Below are 19,008 nucleotides of genomic sequence, written 5' to 3'. Positions count from 1 at the left end.
TCTTTCCTGTCTGTCTGTCTCTGTGTCTGTCTTTCTGTCTCTCCTGGGTTCCCAGGGGCTACTTGCTCCTTGGCCAGCGCAGCTTTGGGCCCTGAGGGGCTGGGCTGATTCCTCTCCCTTTGGGCCCTGCCTGAGCTCTGCAAGGGCCGGGGTTAAGCTATTCATAGACAGCATCTGAGATTCTCTTTGCTGCCCTAGTTTCTTTTCTCCTTAATTTGGGACCAGCACCCCAGCATCTGCCCAGTACATAAGAAGAGCTTTGTGTGCTGAGACAGGAAGTAAGCTTACTGGGCCAAGAAAAATAGTTCAGGAGAACTCTGCAGGGAAGGGAAAAAAATATTTCCCTTGTAGAATTCTTTGTTTTTTTTTTTAAAGATTAAAGATGTATTAGCCTAGAAGCCCCCCGCCCCCGCCGGAAAAAAACAGTAAAGAGAACCATTTTCTGCCTCTTAAAAGAGCCCAGGTCATGAATAAACACTGTCTCTCCCTTTCCCTCGTGGCCTCACCCACTTACTGCCTTGGAGGTGGTGCTGCGTCAGCTGTATTCTTTCTGGAATAAACAGCCCCTGTGTACATGAGGGAGAGGAGAGAAAACAGAAGCAGTCTCCCTCACGGTGAATAGCGAGCCGTCCTACCCACCCCCCGCGGCCTCAGAACCCCCTCTCAGGTTAATGGAAGTCACACGAGGGTGCCCTGGGCGCGGACGGGTTCAGTCGCTTTCCAGGAGGAAGGCAAGGTGACCTCTCTGGGCGGCTGCCATGGGGACTGGTGGCGCGGAAGGTAGAGCTGGGGGCGGCGCAAAGGCTGTGCAGGTGGACCTGGTGCGCTCACGGCCCCGTGGCAGCGAGGAAAGGTTTGTATCAGTAGAGCATCGCTGAGCTGCCAGGGTTCTGCCGCTGTGTCCAGCACAGACTCTGGAGCCAGACTCCCCAAATTTGAATTCCTGCTCTGCCACTTACCAGCTGGGCAGGGGACCAGCTGAGCAACGTTCCAGATCCTCTCTGTGTCTCTCTTCCCGCATTTGCAAAATGGGGATGATAATGGTACCTACCTTATGGGATAGCCGTGCAGATTAAGTGAAGTGAATACACCTGAAAGGCTTAGACTAGTGCCTGGCACATCGTAAACTCTCCGTAAGTGTTGGCCTCTATCATCCCCGACACTGTCACACCACCCTCATCATTGTCAGCCTCTCCATCACTCCCACCTTCCCCCTAAGTTATGATGGGGATTAAATGATACAACACACAGGACATGTACTCAGTGCCTGGCGTGCTAGCTGCTCGACAAAGCTACCTGCGGTGCCATCATCACCATCGGCACCGCTGTTCCCGATGGGGCCCTGTGACCCGTCTGCTCTCCCGTCCGGCTCTAGGCTGCTGCCCTGGGGCCCAGCGGCCGTGGAGCATCAGAAGACGTGCCAGAGCCTGGGCAAGTCACTGTGGCAGCAGCCGAGCGTCGGGGACATCCTCCGCCTGCTGGATCCGGACCGCATGATGAAGACTGTCCTCCACTTCCCCCAGAACCGGAGGCTGCTGCCCCCCGAGGTGCGGGGGGCCCAGGGGGAAGCCATCAGGTTTTAGCCGCTGTAAAATACAAGCACTGCTTGTCTTGTGATTTGTTAGCTTTTTATAAGTAAAATTCCAACCATCTGCAAAGGTACAGAGACAGGACCCATATACCCACCACCCAGCTTCAGAACTTTTCAACACTGGCCATACTTGTTTCTTTTATAACTTCTTTCCACAAAGGCAAATATCAAAGGTATAATTTCATGTACAAGCACTGTTGTTTTTATTTAATAGAACCATTTTTTAATGGGCTTGAATATTCAAAATAATTTGAACTCTAGGTAACAGCGGGTAAACGTTCACATGGTGTTACACTTAGGCAGTCGAACCACACATTTCTGTTTGTCTCGGGCTATTTCAGGACACACAGGAACCGATATTTAAAGACAGGAGCACGATGGATCTCAGTGACCTTTATGACCCCTGTTTCCTCCTCCATCTCTTCAGTGAATTGACCAGGCCAGGTAATTGCAGCCTTCGGGGTGGGTTGAGGGGGCATGATTATTACCATAATTACCGAATTAGGACCTTAATCTTGAAAATAATTCTTGAAGGAGCTTCAGCTGCCTTCTCACCTTTCCATTCCAGTGATTTGCAGCAAAGTAACAGTTAATGTTTTGAATACACAGTGATTTTTTTTTTTTTTAAATTATAATTTTAAAATCTGGGAGTGTCCCTTTGATGTCTTCCTAATTTTAATGACAAGAGCCTTTTCTGAATTTTCACTGAATAGTGGTCACATACCAGCAGAAATGAGAGATTTTGTCTTTGACAACGAGTGAGAGCCTGCTAAGGTTGGCTTTTTCTTGGTTTAAGTATATTTTTGAAATTGCATTTTGTGTCTGCTACCCTGAGGGTGGGAATCTTTGTGGGTGAATGCTTCGGAGAGACAGAAAGAACAGAAACGTGTATCAGTACACACTGGTGAAGACCAGCGTCTGATTCCCAGGCCGGTCAGGTCTGTTGGTTTGGGGCATTTTGTCGGTGATTGGTGTGTAGTGCTATCTCACTGTGGTTTGAATTTGCATTTCCTTAATGGCTAATGATGATGAACATCTTGTGGCTTATTTACCATCTGTAATCCTCTTTGGTAAAACGTCAGTTCACGTCTTTTTCCCCTTTATTCTAATGGGTTTTGTTTGTTTGTTTGTTTGTTTTTACTGTTGAGTTTTCTTTATATATTGTACCTGTTAGTCCTTTGTTTGATATGTGATTTTCAAATATTTTCTCCGACTGTGTAGCTTATCTTTTCACCTTCTTAACAGAGTTTTTCAAAGAGCAGCAGTTTTCAATTTTGATGAAGTCCAGTTTTTCCTTTTATGGGTCATGCTTTGGTGTCAGGTCTTAAGAACTCTTTGCCCATCGCTCCATCCTAAAGAATTTCTCCCATGTTTATTTCTGAAAGTTTTATAGTTGTAGGTTTTACATCTAAGTCTGTGGCCTATTTTGAGTTAATTTTTGTATAAGGTGTGACGTTTAGGTCCGGCTTCATTTTTTCGCCTATGGATGTTCTGATCCCGTCCCCGTTTGTCGATCCTCCATCTCTCCTCCTCGTCCTTCCTCCCGGTTACCGCCGGGCTGGGGAGTCCCGGCGCCCCCGCGCTGACGCTTCCTGGCTGGGAGGGCAGGAGTGGCCATTACTGCTCCTCACGTGGCCTCCACTGGCACCAAGCGGGAGCCTCGTCCTTCCTCTGTATTAGGGTCCCTCTGATGCCCAGTGGGGACCAGCCAGCGTGATGCCTGAGGGGCTCCCTAACTCCTCCTCCCTCCTGGTTGTGCTGGCCGTGTAGATTAGGTGCACCAGGAAACCGTGCCTCACTGATTGCCCTGTTTTCTCCCCTTTTAACTTGATGGTCTCTTTATACTCAAATGCTCTTCGTTATGGACTTGCTGACCCTCCAGCACTGCCCTTAGTCCCTAACAGAGAGGCGAGAGGGCTGTGTTCTCAGAGACTAGCCTCTCCACGAACACTGGGTTCTGTGGCTGAGCCCGAGTTTCTTTGCAGGAGAGCAGGGGCATTTCATTTCATGCAAATGTCAGATGACGATGGCCAGCAGATATCGTAACTGCCCTGGTGGCTATTAGCAGCGGCTAAGTGAGGCACATCTACTGCGCTCTTTGGTTCCCCCCAGGTCTTGGCAGTGCTGGCTAAGTCTGTTTCTCATCAAACGTGAAAATAGATTTTCCACAGTCTAAAAATATGATGCAACTTTAGTGAATTATAACAAATCATTTAGTCTGTTGCTCTTTCAGTAGAGCTTTTAGGAGACAGAAGGCAAAGGCTTGGAAAACAGTAGAGAAATAGTAAAATCATGACAGTGTTTTTCCCAGAATCTTGAATAGTGGGGGTAAGGGGGAAGGACAGGATCTGGAAGGCCTTTTGTGAAGAGAGGTAACTAGTAAATGCTCTTTCAAGTTAGGGAGATCTCCAAATACCGCCGCTTTTACATTCTATTGGTATAATACAGGTAGAAAAATTTGCAGAGCGTGTCTACCCAGAAAGGATTTGCAGTAGCTTAAAATACTGGTTACACCAAAATCATTCACGGTGAAGTAGAAAATTTTAAAAAGCATATAAGTGGATAGGGAAATAGATATGCAAAACAAACAAGCAAACCAAGAAAAACTAGGTTCATTAAATTTTGCTCTGGGCTACTTATAATCCAGAACAAAAAAAAAAATGGAAGCATAATATTTTAAACAAATTTCATCATCTGATAAAAGGAAGTATACCAGTTCAACAGGAGAGGAAAATTCCTAGCAGTAAAATGACAAGTTGAACAGAACAGAAATCTGTGAACAGCATAATGGCCAAAGGTTTACTGTGGTTGAATTAAGACACGAATCTTTTTCCTCTTTTTAGTATTTTTTTAAAAAGTTACTATTCCATTTACTGTTGCCCTGGTGGATAGCTAAACATGAACAATGTTTTAAGTAAACTTTTATTGAAGTGTGATGTATAGAAACCAGTGCAAATCATATATGTATGGCTCAAGTTTTGGTGAAACCACCGGCCAGATAGGAACAGAACGTAATCGGCAGCTCCTCCTCAGGCCCCTTCCTCCCCAGTAGGGACCAGTGTCCTGTATTTGAACTTTATGTAAATGGCACTAAACACTTTATATTCTTTGTATCAGCTTCATTTATCCACATTATATGTGTGAGATTTCATCCATGCTGTGTGTAGCAGAAGTTCTCCACAGCATGTTTTTACTTCCTGCAGTGGCACCTGGGTCCAAGTATTGCTAAACATTCTGCAGTCGTAAATTGGGTGTGTGATTAGTTTGTATGTGTGGTGGCCAGGCTTCAGAGAAACTAGTCTCACTGCTCCATGTCAACCCTTTGCTGAAAATGGAACCTGTTTTCTTAACCTTACTGCTTCTTTTCTTTGAGCCCTTGGCTGAAAGGCAGGGCCAGCCAAGGCTGTTAGCAATGGCAGTGACAAGTGCTTTTTCCACAGCAAATTCTTGTCCTCAAGAGAACCGGGCTGAACTCTTTGGCTCCTAGCTCACAGAACAGGGAGGCCCATGTGCGGTTCTCACCAGACCACTGGACACAGGCTCCACGGACCCCTCCCTGTGACGAGCCTCCCTGGCCAGGCCGCCTCCAGGAGATGCTGTGAGAGGAGGCGTGACGAACAGCTCTTCATGCTCCGGCAGCACGGCTGCACTGCCGCCAAAGCCCGTAAAACGTGGGGTGCTTTTTCTCTTAATCCTCGATAATTGTCCTGGTTAAGCCATTTTGGTTTGAAAACCTGTTATCACAAGGCCGAATTTCTATTTATGAGGTTCTTAAAACAAAGAGAATGGTATTTATAACTATTTTTTGATAGCCTATTATGTGTTCAACACCCAAGGGCAGCTCTTTTCCATACACGTTACAAAGCCAAGACTTCCCGGAGAATAACAGAGATGACCACAGCACATGAAATTGACTTTTCCTCACGGGCACGTGGAAAATCCTTTTGTCTTAGAGAGTGTCAGTGATTACTAAAAATATCCCTGCTAAGTACTAGCTATTTTTAGTGAGTGTAATATTAAATGTTTAGAGTGTTCTCTTTTCCAGATTTGTTCCATTTATGTGTGTTTGTTATGTAGGTATGTAAGTGTATCTTAAACGTAGCTCATCTTTTCCAAAACAATATAATTTTATCCCTCAGTTTGATGCTTTGTAAAGCATTTGGAATTTTTTCCCCCTCCCATCAAAAGTAGTCACTTGTTAGAAATGAGAAAATTTAGTCCATAAGCTGTTAGAGCCCAAGAGTCTTCTAATTATTCTTTTTCCATCCTTTTACTTTTTTTTCCCCTTCCAGTTTTATTGAGATATAATTGGCATACAGCACTGTCTAAGTTTAAGATATCATTGGCATACATAGTGATTTGACTTAACATACATCATGCAATGATTACAACAGTAAGTTTACTGGACATCCATCATCTCATATACATATAAAATTAAAGAAATGTAAAAATTTTTTTTCCTTGTGATGAGAACTCAGCATTTACTCTCTTAACAACTTTCATATACAACGTACGGCAGTGTTAGTTATATTTACCATGTTGTACATTACATCCCTCGTACTTATTTATCTTATAATTGGAAGTTTGTGCCTTTTGACCGCCTTCATCCATTTTCCCTCCTCCTACCTCCTGCCTCTGGTGACCACAAATCTGATCTCTTTTCCTATGGCTTTGTTTGTTTGTTGTTTTCAAGTATAGTTGACCTACAACACTGTTAGTTCCTGGTGCATAACATAGCGATGACCTATTTCTCTACATTTCAAAATGATCACCACTCCATCCTTTTACTTAAAATCTGCGTCTTGAGGTTAAAAGTGGTTTCTTGTGGACAGCGTATACTTGGGTTTTGTTTTTATATCCAATCTGACCATCTCTGCCTTTTAATTGGAATGTATACACCATTTACATTTAATGTGATTATCGATCTGATTCCACTTTATTTTCTATTTTGGCTTTTAACTATAATTTGTGTGTGTGCTTGTCAGCATATGTACGTGTGTGTGTGTGTGTGTGTGTGTATGTGTTTTTGTGTGCATGCGTGTGTTGGTTGCTTTAGGGTTTATGGTGTACGTCTTCAATTTATTGTGGTTTACTTTCAAGTGAGATTATACCACTTCGTGGATAGTAGAAGCACCTTACAATAGTACATATCTCTCCCCTCCTGGCTTTGCATTACAATTATCATACATTTTCCATCTATGATAAATGTTAAAAAGCCTACAATATGTGGTGGTTTTGGCTTCAGACTGTCAATTGCCTTTTAAAGGGATTTAAATATTTTGTTTACCCCATAGTTATCATTCCTTGTTCTCTTCATTCCTTTGTGTAGATCCAGATTTCCATCTTCTATCATTTGCCTTCTCCTCAAAATACTTTTAAGAATTCTTACAGTTCAAGGCTGTTGGTGATCAGTTCTTTCAGCTTTTAGTCTTAACTTTTGAAAGATTTTCATGGGGTAGGAAATTCTCGGTCGACAGGTTTTTTTCTTATTGTACTTTAAAGATGTTGCCACCTTGATTCTGGATTGCATTGTTTCTAACAAGAAACAGTGTTCTTATCTTTGTTCCACTCTATGTTTTTTGACCACTTTTAAGATTTTTTTAATCACCAGTTTCAAGCAATTGGATTATGATAAGCTTGGGTGTAATTTTCTTTATATTTTTTGTGTTTGGGGTGTTCATTGAGCTTCTTGGGCTTGTAGGTTTGTGGTTTTGTCAAATTTGGAAAAGTTTTGGCCATTATTTTCTTCATTTTTAGGGACTCTAGTTATACATGTATTAGCCTGCTTGAAATTGTCCCACAGCTCACTGATGCTCATGTTTTTAAAGTTCTTTTTTCTCTCTGTGTTTCAGTTTGGTTAGATCTGTTGCTGTCTTCAGGTTCACTGTTCTTTTTTTCTTCAATGTCTATAATCTGCTGATCAGCCCATCTAGTGCATTTTTCTTTCTGTTTATTTGGTTTTTTGTTTGTTTTATTGAAGTATAGTTGATTTACAATGTATGTATGTCAAACCTAATCTCCCAATTCATCTCACCCTCCCCAGGTGACCTATCCCTGTTCTGAGGTTTTTCTTGACAGTGTTTATATTATAAAAAGGCCTGGGTTTTTGTTAAAGAGGATTTGAAGTGTCCTGAATTGCAGGTGTGATCAAGTGGGTCCCCTCATGTATCTGACCTTCTCTTCCATCACATCCTCTCCTGGAATAATGTGAGTTTTTCAGGGCCTCACAGGTGATGAGAGAATATCAGCCAGCAAGCTCTGGGCTGTAGCTTTTGTTCAGGCTTGGTGAGCCGCTCTTCTGTGAGATTTCTGTCATTTGTTTGAAGAAAGAACTAGGGTTGCAGAGTGGATATAAGTTAATCCTTCGTAAAGTCTATAGGCCAGCTCAGACCAGTTCGCATTGGCTGTATCTCCCAGCATCGCCGCCTTACGTATTTTCCTTGGCCGTGTTTGTAGGTAGGAACTCAGAGGCCGAGGGCTGAACAGGGTAGACCCGAGAGCCGGCTTTCTCTGCTGACCCTCTGGTTGTGTCCCCCAGGCCTCCGCATGCTGGAATCTCAGTGGTGGGTCCGAATGTCACCTCTGATCTCTGGCTCACTGGGTATTTGTGAGAAGTAATGAAAGATTCCTGGGATTCTTGGGATTTACAAGCATCTTAGAAACTGAAGGCATGTGATTATTGCTATGGAAGGGGAGATAGTCTTTTATCCGGCTTTAGCAGAAGTTAAGGGGAGCAGGAGGAAGACTTGCATTTCTTGTACCTAGCACGCACACGTAGCTGATGGTGGTAAGACGCAAGAGCAAATGGAATTCTCTGCGTTGCACAAGCGTCACGGAATCATAGCGTGTGTGTGTGTGTGTGTGTGTGTGTGTAGTTAATGCTGTATTTTATTTCCCTCAGAATTTGTGGTGGATTGTCGGAAATTTGTGGATTCAAATGCTCTGGGCCTAACTGTCACAGCCCTCAGCAGCTACGACCCCCCGATGCGAGCCGCGGCCTACTCCGTGCTGGCAGCCTACTACTCACAGCTGGAGGGGGCACGCTTCCGGGAGCAGCCCCAGGTGAGCGGGGCTGAGGGGACGGCTCTCCGCCCGGCCTGGTGGAAGGATTTCCTAAGGAGATCGGAGGTGTTGCCGGGAGACTGATCCAGGACAAAGTCTGTCCCCTGCTGGGGGAGTGGGGGTGATGCCTGAGGCTGTCTCGGGTCCTCAGCCCCGGGAGATGGAGAGCGATCTCCCCTTACAAGTGGTCTTCTTGTGTCGTGGTGGGCAGAGCAGTTCTAATTTCTGTTGAACTCAGGGGTGACGGCAGCTGTCACCCAGGACACACAGAGCCTCGGAAGCCGTGCCCTGAGGTGGTGGGGACAGGCGTCACCTTGGGTGGTCCCTGGGGTGTGAGGAGCCGGCCAGTCTGCAAAGCCGTGGTTTAGGCTGTACAAGGTAAGGCTGATCACAGCCATTCTGCAGATTCTCTCTTTTTTTTATGTTTTCCCCCTTTTTCCTGGTTTGAAGGTGCTGTACCTGTTGGACGTAGTCCGGAACGGCATCCGAACTAAGAACATGAGGCTCACCTTCACCTTGACTCTCTTCATCGCCAAAGCAGCCTTGCAAATTTTGAGACCAGGTGCCACTGACAGAATCAGGTTGGGGTGAGGTGGAAATTTTGAGGCTGAGCGAGGCCACTTGGAGGCGTTCATCCCGCAGGCATAACCAGCCCACCGCACACGTGAGGGAGACGGATCAGGGTCACACGCGCAAGGCGCAGCAGAGTGTGTATGATGGGGGAAGATTATGTATTCGTATTTGCCTGTAGGGGTATAAAGCTGTGGTAAAAGCAGGTCACAGCTCCCACCAAAGGGACTGCTCGAGGGCGTCACGGATCCCTACGTGAGCGCTTAGGGGGACCTGACACGGAGGCCCGTCCGCGCTGGCAGCTGCCGCTCTGAGCCCGGGGGTCAGCGTCAGTGTAGCTCACCAGCTAGAGGACAAGCGGCCTGTGGGTCCCAGTGCAGGTGTTGCCCAGGGCATGGAACACGGCTCTGCTTTGTTCCTCGCAGCAGGGCACTGCCGAGGTAGTGTGAGCACAAGTCAGTCTATCATAGGACCTTTTTTTTTTTCCGTAATTAGTGAAAAGTCATAGAATGTTGATAACGTTAGGGACCACAGGGTTCTTCGGAGGTAACATGGTTGTTTTTAGATGAGGAAACAGCCTCCCAGCTGGGGCCCCCAAGGTTAAATAGCTTGTTCAAGGCCCCACGGTCAATCTGTAGTCAAGTTTCTGTTAGAATTCAGATTTGATTTTCATCTGCTCCGTATCTTTTTTTTGGCCACGTTGGGTCTTTGTTGCTGCGCGTGGGCTTTCTCTAGTTGCGGCGAGCAGGGGCTACTCTTAATTGCGGTGCGAGGGCTTCTCATTGTGGTGGCTTCTCTTGTTGCGGAGCATGGGTTCTAGGCGCGCGGGCTTCAGTAGTTGTAGCTCGCGGGCTCTAGAGCTCAGGCTCAGTAGTTGTGGCTCACGGGCTCTAGAGCGCAGGCTCAGTAGTTGTGGCGCGTGGGCTTAGTTGCTCCGCGGCATGTGGGATCTTCCCGGACCGGGGCTCGAGCCCGTGTCCCCTGCATTAGCAGGTGGATTCTCAACCACTGCGCCACCAGGGAAGCCCCGGCAGGCGGATTCTTAAACCACTGCGCCACCAGTGAAGTCCCCCCGTATCATTTTTATTACATGGTTTTTTTCTTTACCTTAGAGACTACGGGAGGAAAGAAGGTAATTAGCCATTTAGACTCCAAAGAAACAAACTCTTCTGTGAAAATACCCCAGCAGAGGTCACGGTGGATGGTCTTGGCCTCCCATCCAGTCTGTGCCCCCCAGGCAAGCTGCCCCACATCAGACCTCATGTCGGGGTTGGCGCACAGGGCAGCATCAGTGGTCCAGGGTTGGGACCAGGGGACGAGGTGTCGGCCCCGTTGCATTCGAGAGCCAAGTGACTCAGGGCACATGTGAGCCCCCTTTGCTGTGGCAGTTTGCTCAGTGGGAGGCCGATGGGCTGGGTGTTAGCCCTGTGCTGTCTGACGTGTGGCCAGGCCCCACTCTCCCCACCAGCTGATTAGAGTTTAGGCAGTGGGCTGATGCCTGGGGAGGGGTGACGTCTCCGAAGGACTGGACATCCTCACGTGGTTCCTGGGCCGCAAGAGAAGCCCGTATGCTGTGTAGAACTAAGGTGTCTTAACTGCGTTTTAATTCTTGAGAACTAATAACCTGGATAAGGATTGGAAAGCCCCGAGGGGGCAGGGATTTCTGTGTGACCGCCCCCAGGGCCCTGCCCCCCTACTCCAGCCGGCCACGGGTGTCCTGTTGGCGCTACGGTGAGTGACTGAGACTGCTTGCGTTCGCAGAGGAGCACATGTATTTGAAGGTCAACAAGTTCCTGCTGTCCCATGAGTACCTGAACATGAACAAAGTTCCAGGCTTCTACCGGTTCTTCTACAGCTCGGACTTCGAGGTAATGCTCTGAGGCCCTCGGGGTCCTGGAAAGACTCCTAAATGGGATGCTCCGCCACTGCGCTGACGTTTCCCCGAGGAGACTGTCAGCTACAGAGCACGGGCTGGGGTGGAGCTGGGGCCAGGCGGGCCTGTGTGTGGAAACGCTTCCCATTCCACACCTTGATTCTTGGGTGGCTTCTCAGACCTCACAGACTACTCCAGAGGCCTCGAGTCATGGCATCCTCATTGCATTTTCTTGGTGAATCCCTGGGTTGAATACTAATGTGCTTTTACAGAACACCCCCTGTGAGCTAGCACAGTTCACTGTGTAAGCTTGACCTGGTGCCTTATTCCTGACCTGGAGAAACAGAAGCAGAGAGGAGATGGAGGGTTTTTAATAACATCCCCAGAAACGGAGGGTGGGGGTAGCCATGCTGCAGCCTTTGCCCCCAGTTGAAAGTACCGGCGTTTGAAGAGTTTTCAAGGGGAAAAGCCTTCACTTATTTAACGATAGTTTCCTGGTTGCTTGGGTTACAGCAGAAGACGGAGCGGGAGTGGATGTTCGGGCTTCTGCGCCAGGGGATGCGGGACAAGTACTGCTACAAGCTCTGCGCCCGGCGGGGCGTCCTCCACATCGTCCTGTCCTTCTTCAGCAGCCCGCTCTGCGACGACGTGGCCCAGGTCGGCGGCCAGCGCTCCTGGGGGGCTGAGGCCGGGACCCTTGCTCGGGGTTCCATCTGCCGGTCAAGTCCCCGTGGAGTCTCACCCAGCCTGGCCTCCCGATTCTACATTAGCTTCCGGGGCCGTGGCCTGGGGGCAGGGCCTGTGGAGAGGGAGGGAGGCGATGAGTACCCAGGTGGCTCTGGAACGGCTGAGAGCTCTAGAAACAACGTCACCCCAGCCATGACTGAAGTGCTTGGAGACACGCCCGAGCCACCAGGTTGTCTCATGATGCCGAGAAGCTGCAGGTTATCAAAACTCGGCTGGGAAAATGAGTCGGGAGTCGAAACTGCCTGCCTCACAGCTGACGAGGGAGTCTGCCCATTAGCTCTGCCCCTGGAGCCGGAGCTCACGTCGCGTGAGACGTAACTAGGAGAATTCATCAGTATTTTGGTTAACTTCTAGCCTGGTCAGCTTCTGCTTCTGGTATCGTGTAAAACGTGGGTAAATAGGAGTGAGTCTGAATAAACCGAATTCGAGTACGGTAGATTTCTATTTTCTACAGCACGTGAGAACTCTAAAGCACCCAGTTACCAGTTCCAGCAGGAGTCCCAGCTTTCTGTCCTCTCCAGGTGGTAAAATCAAGGCAATGGATGAGCCACCAGCAGTTCATGGCTGGGCTAGAAATGGGTCCACCCTCCTCCCCACTCAGGCTGCCCCAGATGCGGGCCGTGTGGCTTCCATGCTGTGTCTCTGCTTGTGACGGATTAGCGGGTGGGCGTCCCCGGGCCCGAGCTCGCCGTGGCCGTCTGTGTCCTCTGGCTGTCATTGTGGGGAATGGTGGTCCCACATGGCCACCACTCTTATAGACTTAGCAGACGTCACGTGCAGCTACCGCCTGTAATTGGAACATACCATTCTATTTTTTAAAGTGTCCCCTGGATCAAGTCAGTCAGGTTTTCCCACTGAAGAGTAACTTTTTGTTTCGGGTTTGCAGAATTGGATTTTGGAAATTCTGCAGAATGCTGCCCGGGATGCCAAATCTGCCTATGAGATCCTGCGGGATTACAGCCTCTTAACGTGGATCCTACACATCCTGGAGAGCAAGTAAGCACCGTGTCTGTGTGTGTGTGTGTGTGTGTGTGTGTGTGTCTGTGTGTGTGTGTGTGTGTGTCTGTGTGTGTGTGTGTCTGTGTGTGTGTGTGAGAGAGAGAGCAAGAGACTGTGTGTGCTGTGCGTCAAGCAGAAGGAGGTGACGCGGAGACCGTGGCGCCTCCTGCCGTCTCTCGTGTCCGCTGGAAGTGTCCCGGAGAATCTGTTCCCGAAACAGCATCCTCTCTTGTGCCCAGTCCAGGCTCCTCCCCTGGAGTGGGGTCCCCCATCCGAGGTTTCAAGGTCTCTGCCCTTCCTGAGGCAGAAACAGGGAGCTCCTGTTTCAGGAACGCTTGTGCGGTGATGTGGGTTCGCACTCCACTCCCGCCCAGGGTCAAGGTGCTCGGCGAAGAGCCGGTGCCAGAGCGGCGTCAAGCGCTGGAGTGGGTGTTTGTCTTGTTACTGGGGCTGCTGTCACCGGGTGGCTCAAACGACAGTTTCATTTTCTCGCCTTCTGGAGGCTGGAAGTCCGAGATCAGGGGGCCAGCACGGTTGGGTTTGGTGAGAGCTCGTTTCCTGGCGTACACACTGCCGACTGTGTCCTCACATGACCAGGGAGAGAATGAGAGAGCTCTGGTCTCTTTCTCTTCTTACAGGACATTAATCCCATCAGGGGGGCTCCATCCTCATGACTTCTAAACCTAATGGCTTCCCAAAGGCCCCACCTCCAAATATAGTCCCATTGGGGTTAGGGCTTCAGCCATCTGAATGGGGCGGGGGGCACAGTTCAGTCCATAGTGCGAGCGGTTTTGATTCCTAACACTCTCCTAAGTTTGAGGCTGTGTGAAAAGATGAAGACCTTGTCTCAGCAGACGGCCCTTGGTGGCAGGGATCTTTCTTTCAAACAGCTACCTATGATGATAAGCCTGGGGATATCCAGGCTCTTTCATGCATTTTTTTTTTTCCTTTTGTGCATTTTTTAAAAAGAATTAAAAGATTTTTCTCTGAAAGAAAATAATGTCTTATATCTAAAGGCAGCATTGGCTGATTATCTGTTCCTGGCTGTTACCTTTATGCTTTAGGGTTGGGTTGTTCTCGTGGGCGGGAAGGCTCTTCTTACGGTGCTACAGCGGCTCCAGAATGTCCCTTAGTGGGGACTGAGGTGGCTGGCTGTCTAGAAAGGAGGGTTGGGGCCTCGCCCTGGGTTGGAGCTGCATTTCTGTAGCAGACATCCTGTGTTCACTTAGATGCTGTGTCCCCCTCTTTGGGGGCTGCAGCGGGAGGTGCGAGGATAGAATGGTTGGGGGAGAGGGGAGAAGTCTGCCACTTGGGATGGTCACCACCGTCGCAGGCTCTTCCACGGTTGCCGCCCACCCCCTCCAGGAGATGTCACTGGGAGGAGAGGGTGTGACAGACAGTGGACTTGCCCACATTTGGTTTCAGGTTCCTGGAGACTCAGCTGCTCTCCAACCTCGTCTCCCTGCTGCACACGCTGTGGGTGACCACCCTGGGGGGTAGAGGCGTGGAGGCAGGGGAGCAGCCTCCTTGCAAGCCTGTGTCCCAGGAGCCCCTGAAGCTGCTCGCCCTGCACTTGGTCGACGAGTTCCTCTACGTTCTCCTTGTGCTCACGAAGCACCTGAGGTAAGCCCCTCCCCACTGGCCATGACCCCTTGCAGGTCACCTGTCGGCCCCCCCTTAGTCACGGCTCCACAGGTAGGCTCTGGGCCGGGGCTGCCATCCCTTCGGTGACGTCCGGAAACCTACTTCAGCTGCTCCTCTTTCCACGTCAACTTCAGGAGGTTCCTTTCAAGACCGTGAGAACTTAGCACACTCGAAAAACCTAAAGCCTGTCATGCCGGATCATTCTTAGCAGGCAAACCATGTATTGGACTTTTGGATTCAAGCACTCAAAATGTTTTATAGAAAGAACATATTTTCCATGATCTAAGCCTAGGAAAGTTAAGCTGTTCCCAAACTCGCCTCCACCTTCATTAGCCTACGGGCTCCCTTATCCATGAATTTCCTTGAAAATTTCAGTATTTTCCCCTTGGAATTACACTCTTGGTTTCCTCAGGAGAGCTCAGTTCTTCTCAGATTCTACTGTGTTAGAGAAAATACACCGTGTGCCCTCAGGTTTCTGATTTGGGAACAGGGGTATGCTGATTGAAACCAGAGGATCGATAGCAAATGGATTGTCATCTCAGAATGAAACTGTCTTGATAAAGAACAGGGCATTTGGTTTTCTGTTGTTCGGAATTCAATTGTTGGATTCATGCCAGAGCGCCCTGTTTCTTATTTTGGGGTTGTCCAAAGACACATTGGTCTCTGAGAACCGATTGTTATTCAGAATACTGATCGTAAATGTTAAAATTGTGGAAGGCAGGTGGTTTTGAATTTTAAATTCCTTAGAACTCGGAGGGATGTGCGTCCCCGCAGTGCCCACCCCACCGTCAGGTTTGGCCGTGGGTGGTGCCGGCCCCGGGCTTTGCCGAGCCTTTTCCCTCGAGGCTGAGAGTTCCTGAGACGGAGAGGAGCTGGCGGTCCTGGAGCTGTTCAGCGTGGCCGCTGGCGCCCTCACCGCAGGCTCTGCCCAGCTCTCCCGGTTTCCAGAGCGCTTTCTGTGCCTCCAGCGTAGAGCTCAGACTCCGGTCCCCATTCTGCCTCCCCTGGAGGGGCTCCCTGTTTCCCGCGCTGTGCGCTGGGCTCCACGCTCTTGTCTGTAGTAAAGGGTCTCCCGGGCTGTGGGTGGACGGTGTGCTGAGCTGCAGGACGGGGTCCTGGGCCGCTGGGCGAGGAGGCGGCCCTGGCTCAGTCCGTGGCGTTGGCTCCCGCAGGCCCGCCTTGGCCCCCACCCAGTTCACCAGCTTCTTCGGGGCGCTCGACTCCGTGCTGAGGTACCGGGCCACCGTGCTGCAGGCCTTCAGGGACATGAACCGCTTCAGCGTGAACGAGACTGTGCTGTCCACCAGGGATGCCCTCGTCCTCCTGCACCAGTGGAGCCTCGTCGAGAGAGACGTCAGGCTCCAGGAGGACGTGAGAGCAGCCGCGGAGAGATGCCAAGTCAGGGAGCTGCTGAGTGAGTGTCGGACCCGCCCCCCGAGCTGTGCTCGCTGCCCCGCGGAGCAGCCGGCGTCTTACCGTCCCTGAGCGGCACGTCTGCAGCTTAGAGACAGGGCCCATCCGCCTTCGTAGCCCGGGAGGGAGGTGGGGGCCGGCCTTGAGTCCCAGCTCTGCCGCTAACCAGCGCTTGGCTGCTACGCTAACAGTAACGACGGGTCACAGGGAAGCACTGAGCGCTCACTGTGCTCCGAGCGTGGGGACGCATCCCGGGAGAGCACAGCCTGCGGGCCGCCCCACCATCTGCATCTGTGTGTGTGTGTTTGGGGGTGGGCGGGGCACCAGTCTCACCGCCTTTTCTCTTTTCTCTCTGTGTGTGTGTGTGTGTGTGTGCGTGCGTGCGTGCGTGCGTGTGTGTGTGAGACAGAAATGCTCAAGGATAAGAACAAGCCAGTTGGGCCAGCCCGAGCCAGAGGCCCCCGGGGCCGGAAGCGGAGGCCCGGGGAGGCCGAGGAGGGGGTGGACCCCGAGCTGCCGGCGTCTACCTTGGAGGCGTGCAGGGGCCTCCTGAGGTCCATCCTGACCCACTGGGGGCCCGCGTTTCCTGACCGCGAACCTGAGAGTGAAGGCCCAGGCCCCGTGGGCACCGTCACCGCCCTGGTGGCCGGCTGGGTGCTGCGCTCCGCGGCCGCGAGCCCGCTCGGCCGGGGGGAGACGGCGGGCCTCCTGGGCTGGCTCAGGAGCCGCATCTTGCCGCGGCCGGCGGTCGTGGCCGACCTCCTTCAGGACAGCGCCGTGGCGAGCGGCGTGTTCAGGCTGTACAGCCGGTTCTGCGGCGCCGAGGGGCTGGCGGGGCCCGAGCAGAGCGCGGCCGGCCTCTTCAACGCCGTCATGCTGCAGCTGGGGGCGGCCCGCGGCCCCGCGGGGAGCCCCTACTGGCCGATGCTCGAGGCCGTCCACCTCTCTTCTCTGAACGCGGAGGATGCAGCCACGCGAGGTAAGGCTGGTGCTCAGGACGGAGGCTGAAGAAATGCGGGAGGGGGCCTGGGGTGGGGAGCACCTCCTGTTCCTTGGAGCCTGTCGTAAGTCTTTGGGGGCCCCTCACCACGGTTCTGGGGATTGGGGAGAGGGCCACGGGGCCCTGAGTGTAGTGGGAGAGGAAGTCTCTGCCTTTGCCTTCAGGTGAAAGGAACCTTTAGTGATGGTTTTGCTTACAGTGGAGAAAGATGCTCTCGTCACAACCTTGTGTCCCACCGGGACGCTCTGCTGCAGAGCAGCGGCTCCCCTAAGTTTCTACCGTCATTACCCACATGAAGAGTTATGTTTCATGTCGTGGCCAGGTGTTTGTGTGTGTGTGTACACTCGAGCACACACATGTGCGCACACAAACACACAAGTCACACGACTGATGTGCTTGGCGCTTAGCAGGCACTTAATAAAGGTGTGACTGCACAGACGAGGGAACAGCAAAGGCTGTAGGAGGACAGCAGGGAGGCTATGACCATGTGCAGGTGGCTCCTCCGTCCGGGAGGGTGGACCCTGCACTGAGGGATGAGGGACACGAGGGGGAGAGGCAAGGGGGCGGGCCCACAGCGCGGCAGGTGAGCTCACCTGGTAGCCGGGGTGCCCTGCCCTCTCCTGTGGCCGCAGTCGGGGAACTGGGTCTGGGCCCGTAGACCTTCTCACCGGTGCCACTGAGGGGATGACGGGAGGTGACTCCGGGCCGCTCCTCCCGAACTGCGGTTGTGGTTCTTGGCCTGGGTCGTCAGCACCAAGGAAGGGGCTTGACTTGTAGTACTTTTGTTTTGCATTTCACACACGTTCATTCATCACGTGAAAAGATAATTTTAAAATGAACAAGAAAGGTTAACCTAGAAGTCAAGTGAAGGCGGAATTAACTCACGGCAGTGCGCACGCTCACTGCCACCTGGGGCTTCGCAGAGCCCCGGGCCCCGGGCACGTGGGCGGGTGACTTGTCTTCCGACCGAGCGGATTGCGTTCTGATGGCCTTGTCCCTGTCCTCAGCCACTGCTGCGTTCCTGGTGTCTCTGTACATTAAGGACGTCTGGCTGGGGGCCCAGCGGCCAGACACCCTCCTGACCCACGTCCGGACGGTCCTCGACGCCTCGGAGGACGGGGAAGGTGGTGACGAGGAGGCCGTCGTCAGGCTCTGCAAGGACATCGCGGCCGCGATCCCTGACACTTAACCCCCTGCGGCTGGCGCTTCCGGCCCCAGGCTCCAGGCTCTAGGAGTCAGGTTGAGTCAAGGGTTTCCATGGGAGGCCTGCGAGATGACAGGCTCTGAATATTGACCAGGTGTCCCGATGGGAAAAGTTGGCTTCATTTAAACTGACTGATAAATAATAAGCTCAAGGGACCACGTGTGCCAAGCGGTCACGGTTACAGTGGGCTTGGGGACCTTCGGGCCGTGAGCCCCAGTCAGTGCAGACCCTTCCTCTTAGGGGCTCACTGTTCCTCAAAGAAATACCACAAATCGAGGTGGCGCTTCTGAGTGCTTAAGGGATTCACGGACTTTAAAGCTGAAGCGTCCAGAGATGTGTCAGACAGAAGAGCAAGAAGAGAGATGTTTAAAGTTTGCCTTAAGGCTTTAAAACAAAGCTCTGTGTAACTTTTTGAATAAATAAGCCCTGCCTGTGTTGTGTTAAATTATTTTAGTAAATAAAAAGGATGTTACACTAAATCCTTAAAGTATAAAATTGTTTTGACTTCTGCTTTGGAAAGACAGCCTATATTTTTAAAAATTCTGTTTCAAAGGGGGATTTAGAATTTTATAACTTGTTAATAAATGTCTGTTTTTGTTAGGTTTTTGTGTTTTGTTTAATTGATTTAATCACAGGCTATTTTTATTCTACAGAGACCTGCATTTCAGAGGTCAGGATTTGACTTTTAAGATTCACTACATTAATTGATATTGTAGCTGACGAACGTTGAATATGAAGTTTCATGGGTCTCCCAGATGAAATTCGGTCCTGGTCATTTAAAGCTCTGCACGTACCCTCCTGCGCACCCAGGTGCCCAGGGGTCTGCTGGGCCCTCGTGCCACGTCAGCACACGGCATTCCCTGTCTGCCACCTGGGAGGTCGCTGTTTGTTTGCCCGTGTGATGT

At 50.8% G+C, this 19,008-nt stretch overlaps 1 protein-coding gene across 2 annotated transcripts in view; it reads left to right on the top strand.

The window, feature by feature from the left end:
- Window positions 1–18,703, top strand: part of URB1 (URB1 ribosome biogenesis homolog) — a 64,937-nt gene extending 46,234 nt beyond the window's left edge. The window contains exons 29-39 of one of the 2 annotated variants that reach the window (XM_068546970.1): window positions 1,376–1,547; window positions 1,933–2,035; window positions 8,493–8,653; window positions 9,104–9,215; window positions 10,985–11,091; window positions 11,613–11,753; window positions 12,730–12,839; window positions 14,268–14,465; window positions 15,659–15,900; window positions 16,309–16,878; window positions 17,907–18,703. In XM_068546970.1, coding sequence (XP_068403071.1) covers window positions 1,376–1,547; window positions 1,933–2,035; window positions 8,493–8,653; window positions 9,104–9,215; window positions 10,985–11,091; window positions 11,613–11,753; window positions 12,730–12,839; window positions 14,268–14,465; window positions 15,659–15,900; window positions 16,309–16,878; window positions 17,907–18,088 — 2,098 coding nt within the window. In that variant the 3' untranslated portion in view covers window positions 18,089–18,703. Of the gene's footprint in view, window positions 1–1,375; window positions 1,548–1,932; window positions 2,036–8,492; window positions 8,654–9,103; window positions 9,216–10,984; window positions 11,092–11,609; window positions 11,754–12,729; window positions 12,840–14,267; window positions 14,466–15,658; window positions 15,901–16,308; window positions 16,879–17,906 lie in introns of both variants that reach the window. The other variant, XM_068546969.1, reaches the window with a different exon arrangement.
- Window positions 18,704–19,008: the final 305 nt, after the last annotated feature.

Source organism: Eschrichtius robustus, chromosome 6 (assembly GCF_028021215.1).
Source record: "Eschrichtius robustus isolate mEscRob2 chromosome 6, mEscRob2.pri, whole genome shotgun sequence".
Taxonomy (NCBI): domain Eukaryota; kingdom Metazoa; phylum Chordata; class Mammalia; order Artiodactyla; family Eschrichtiidae; genus Eschrichtius; species Eschrichtius robustus.
Note: the sequence above shows the minus strand (reverse complement) of the source record. Positions and strands in the feature narration are given on the sequence as shown.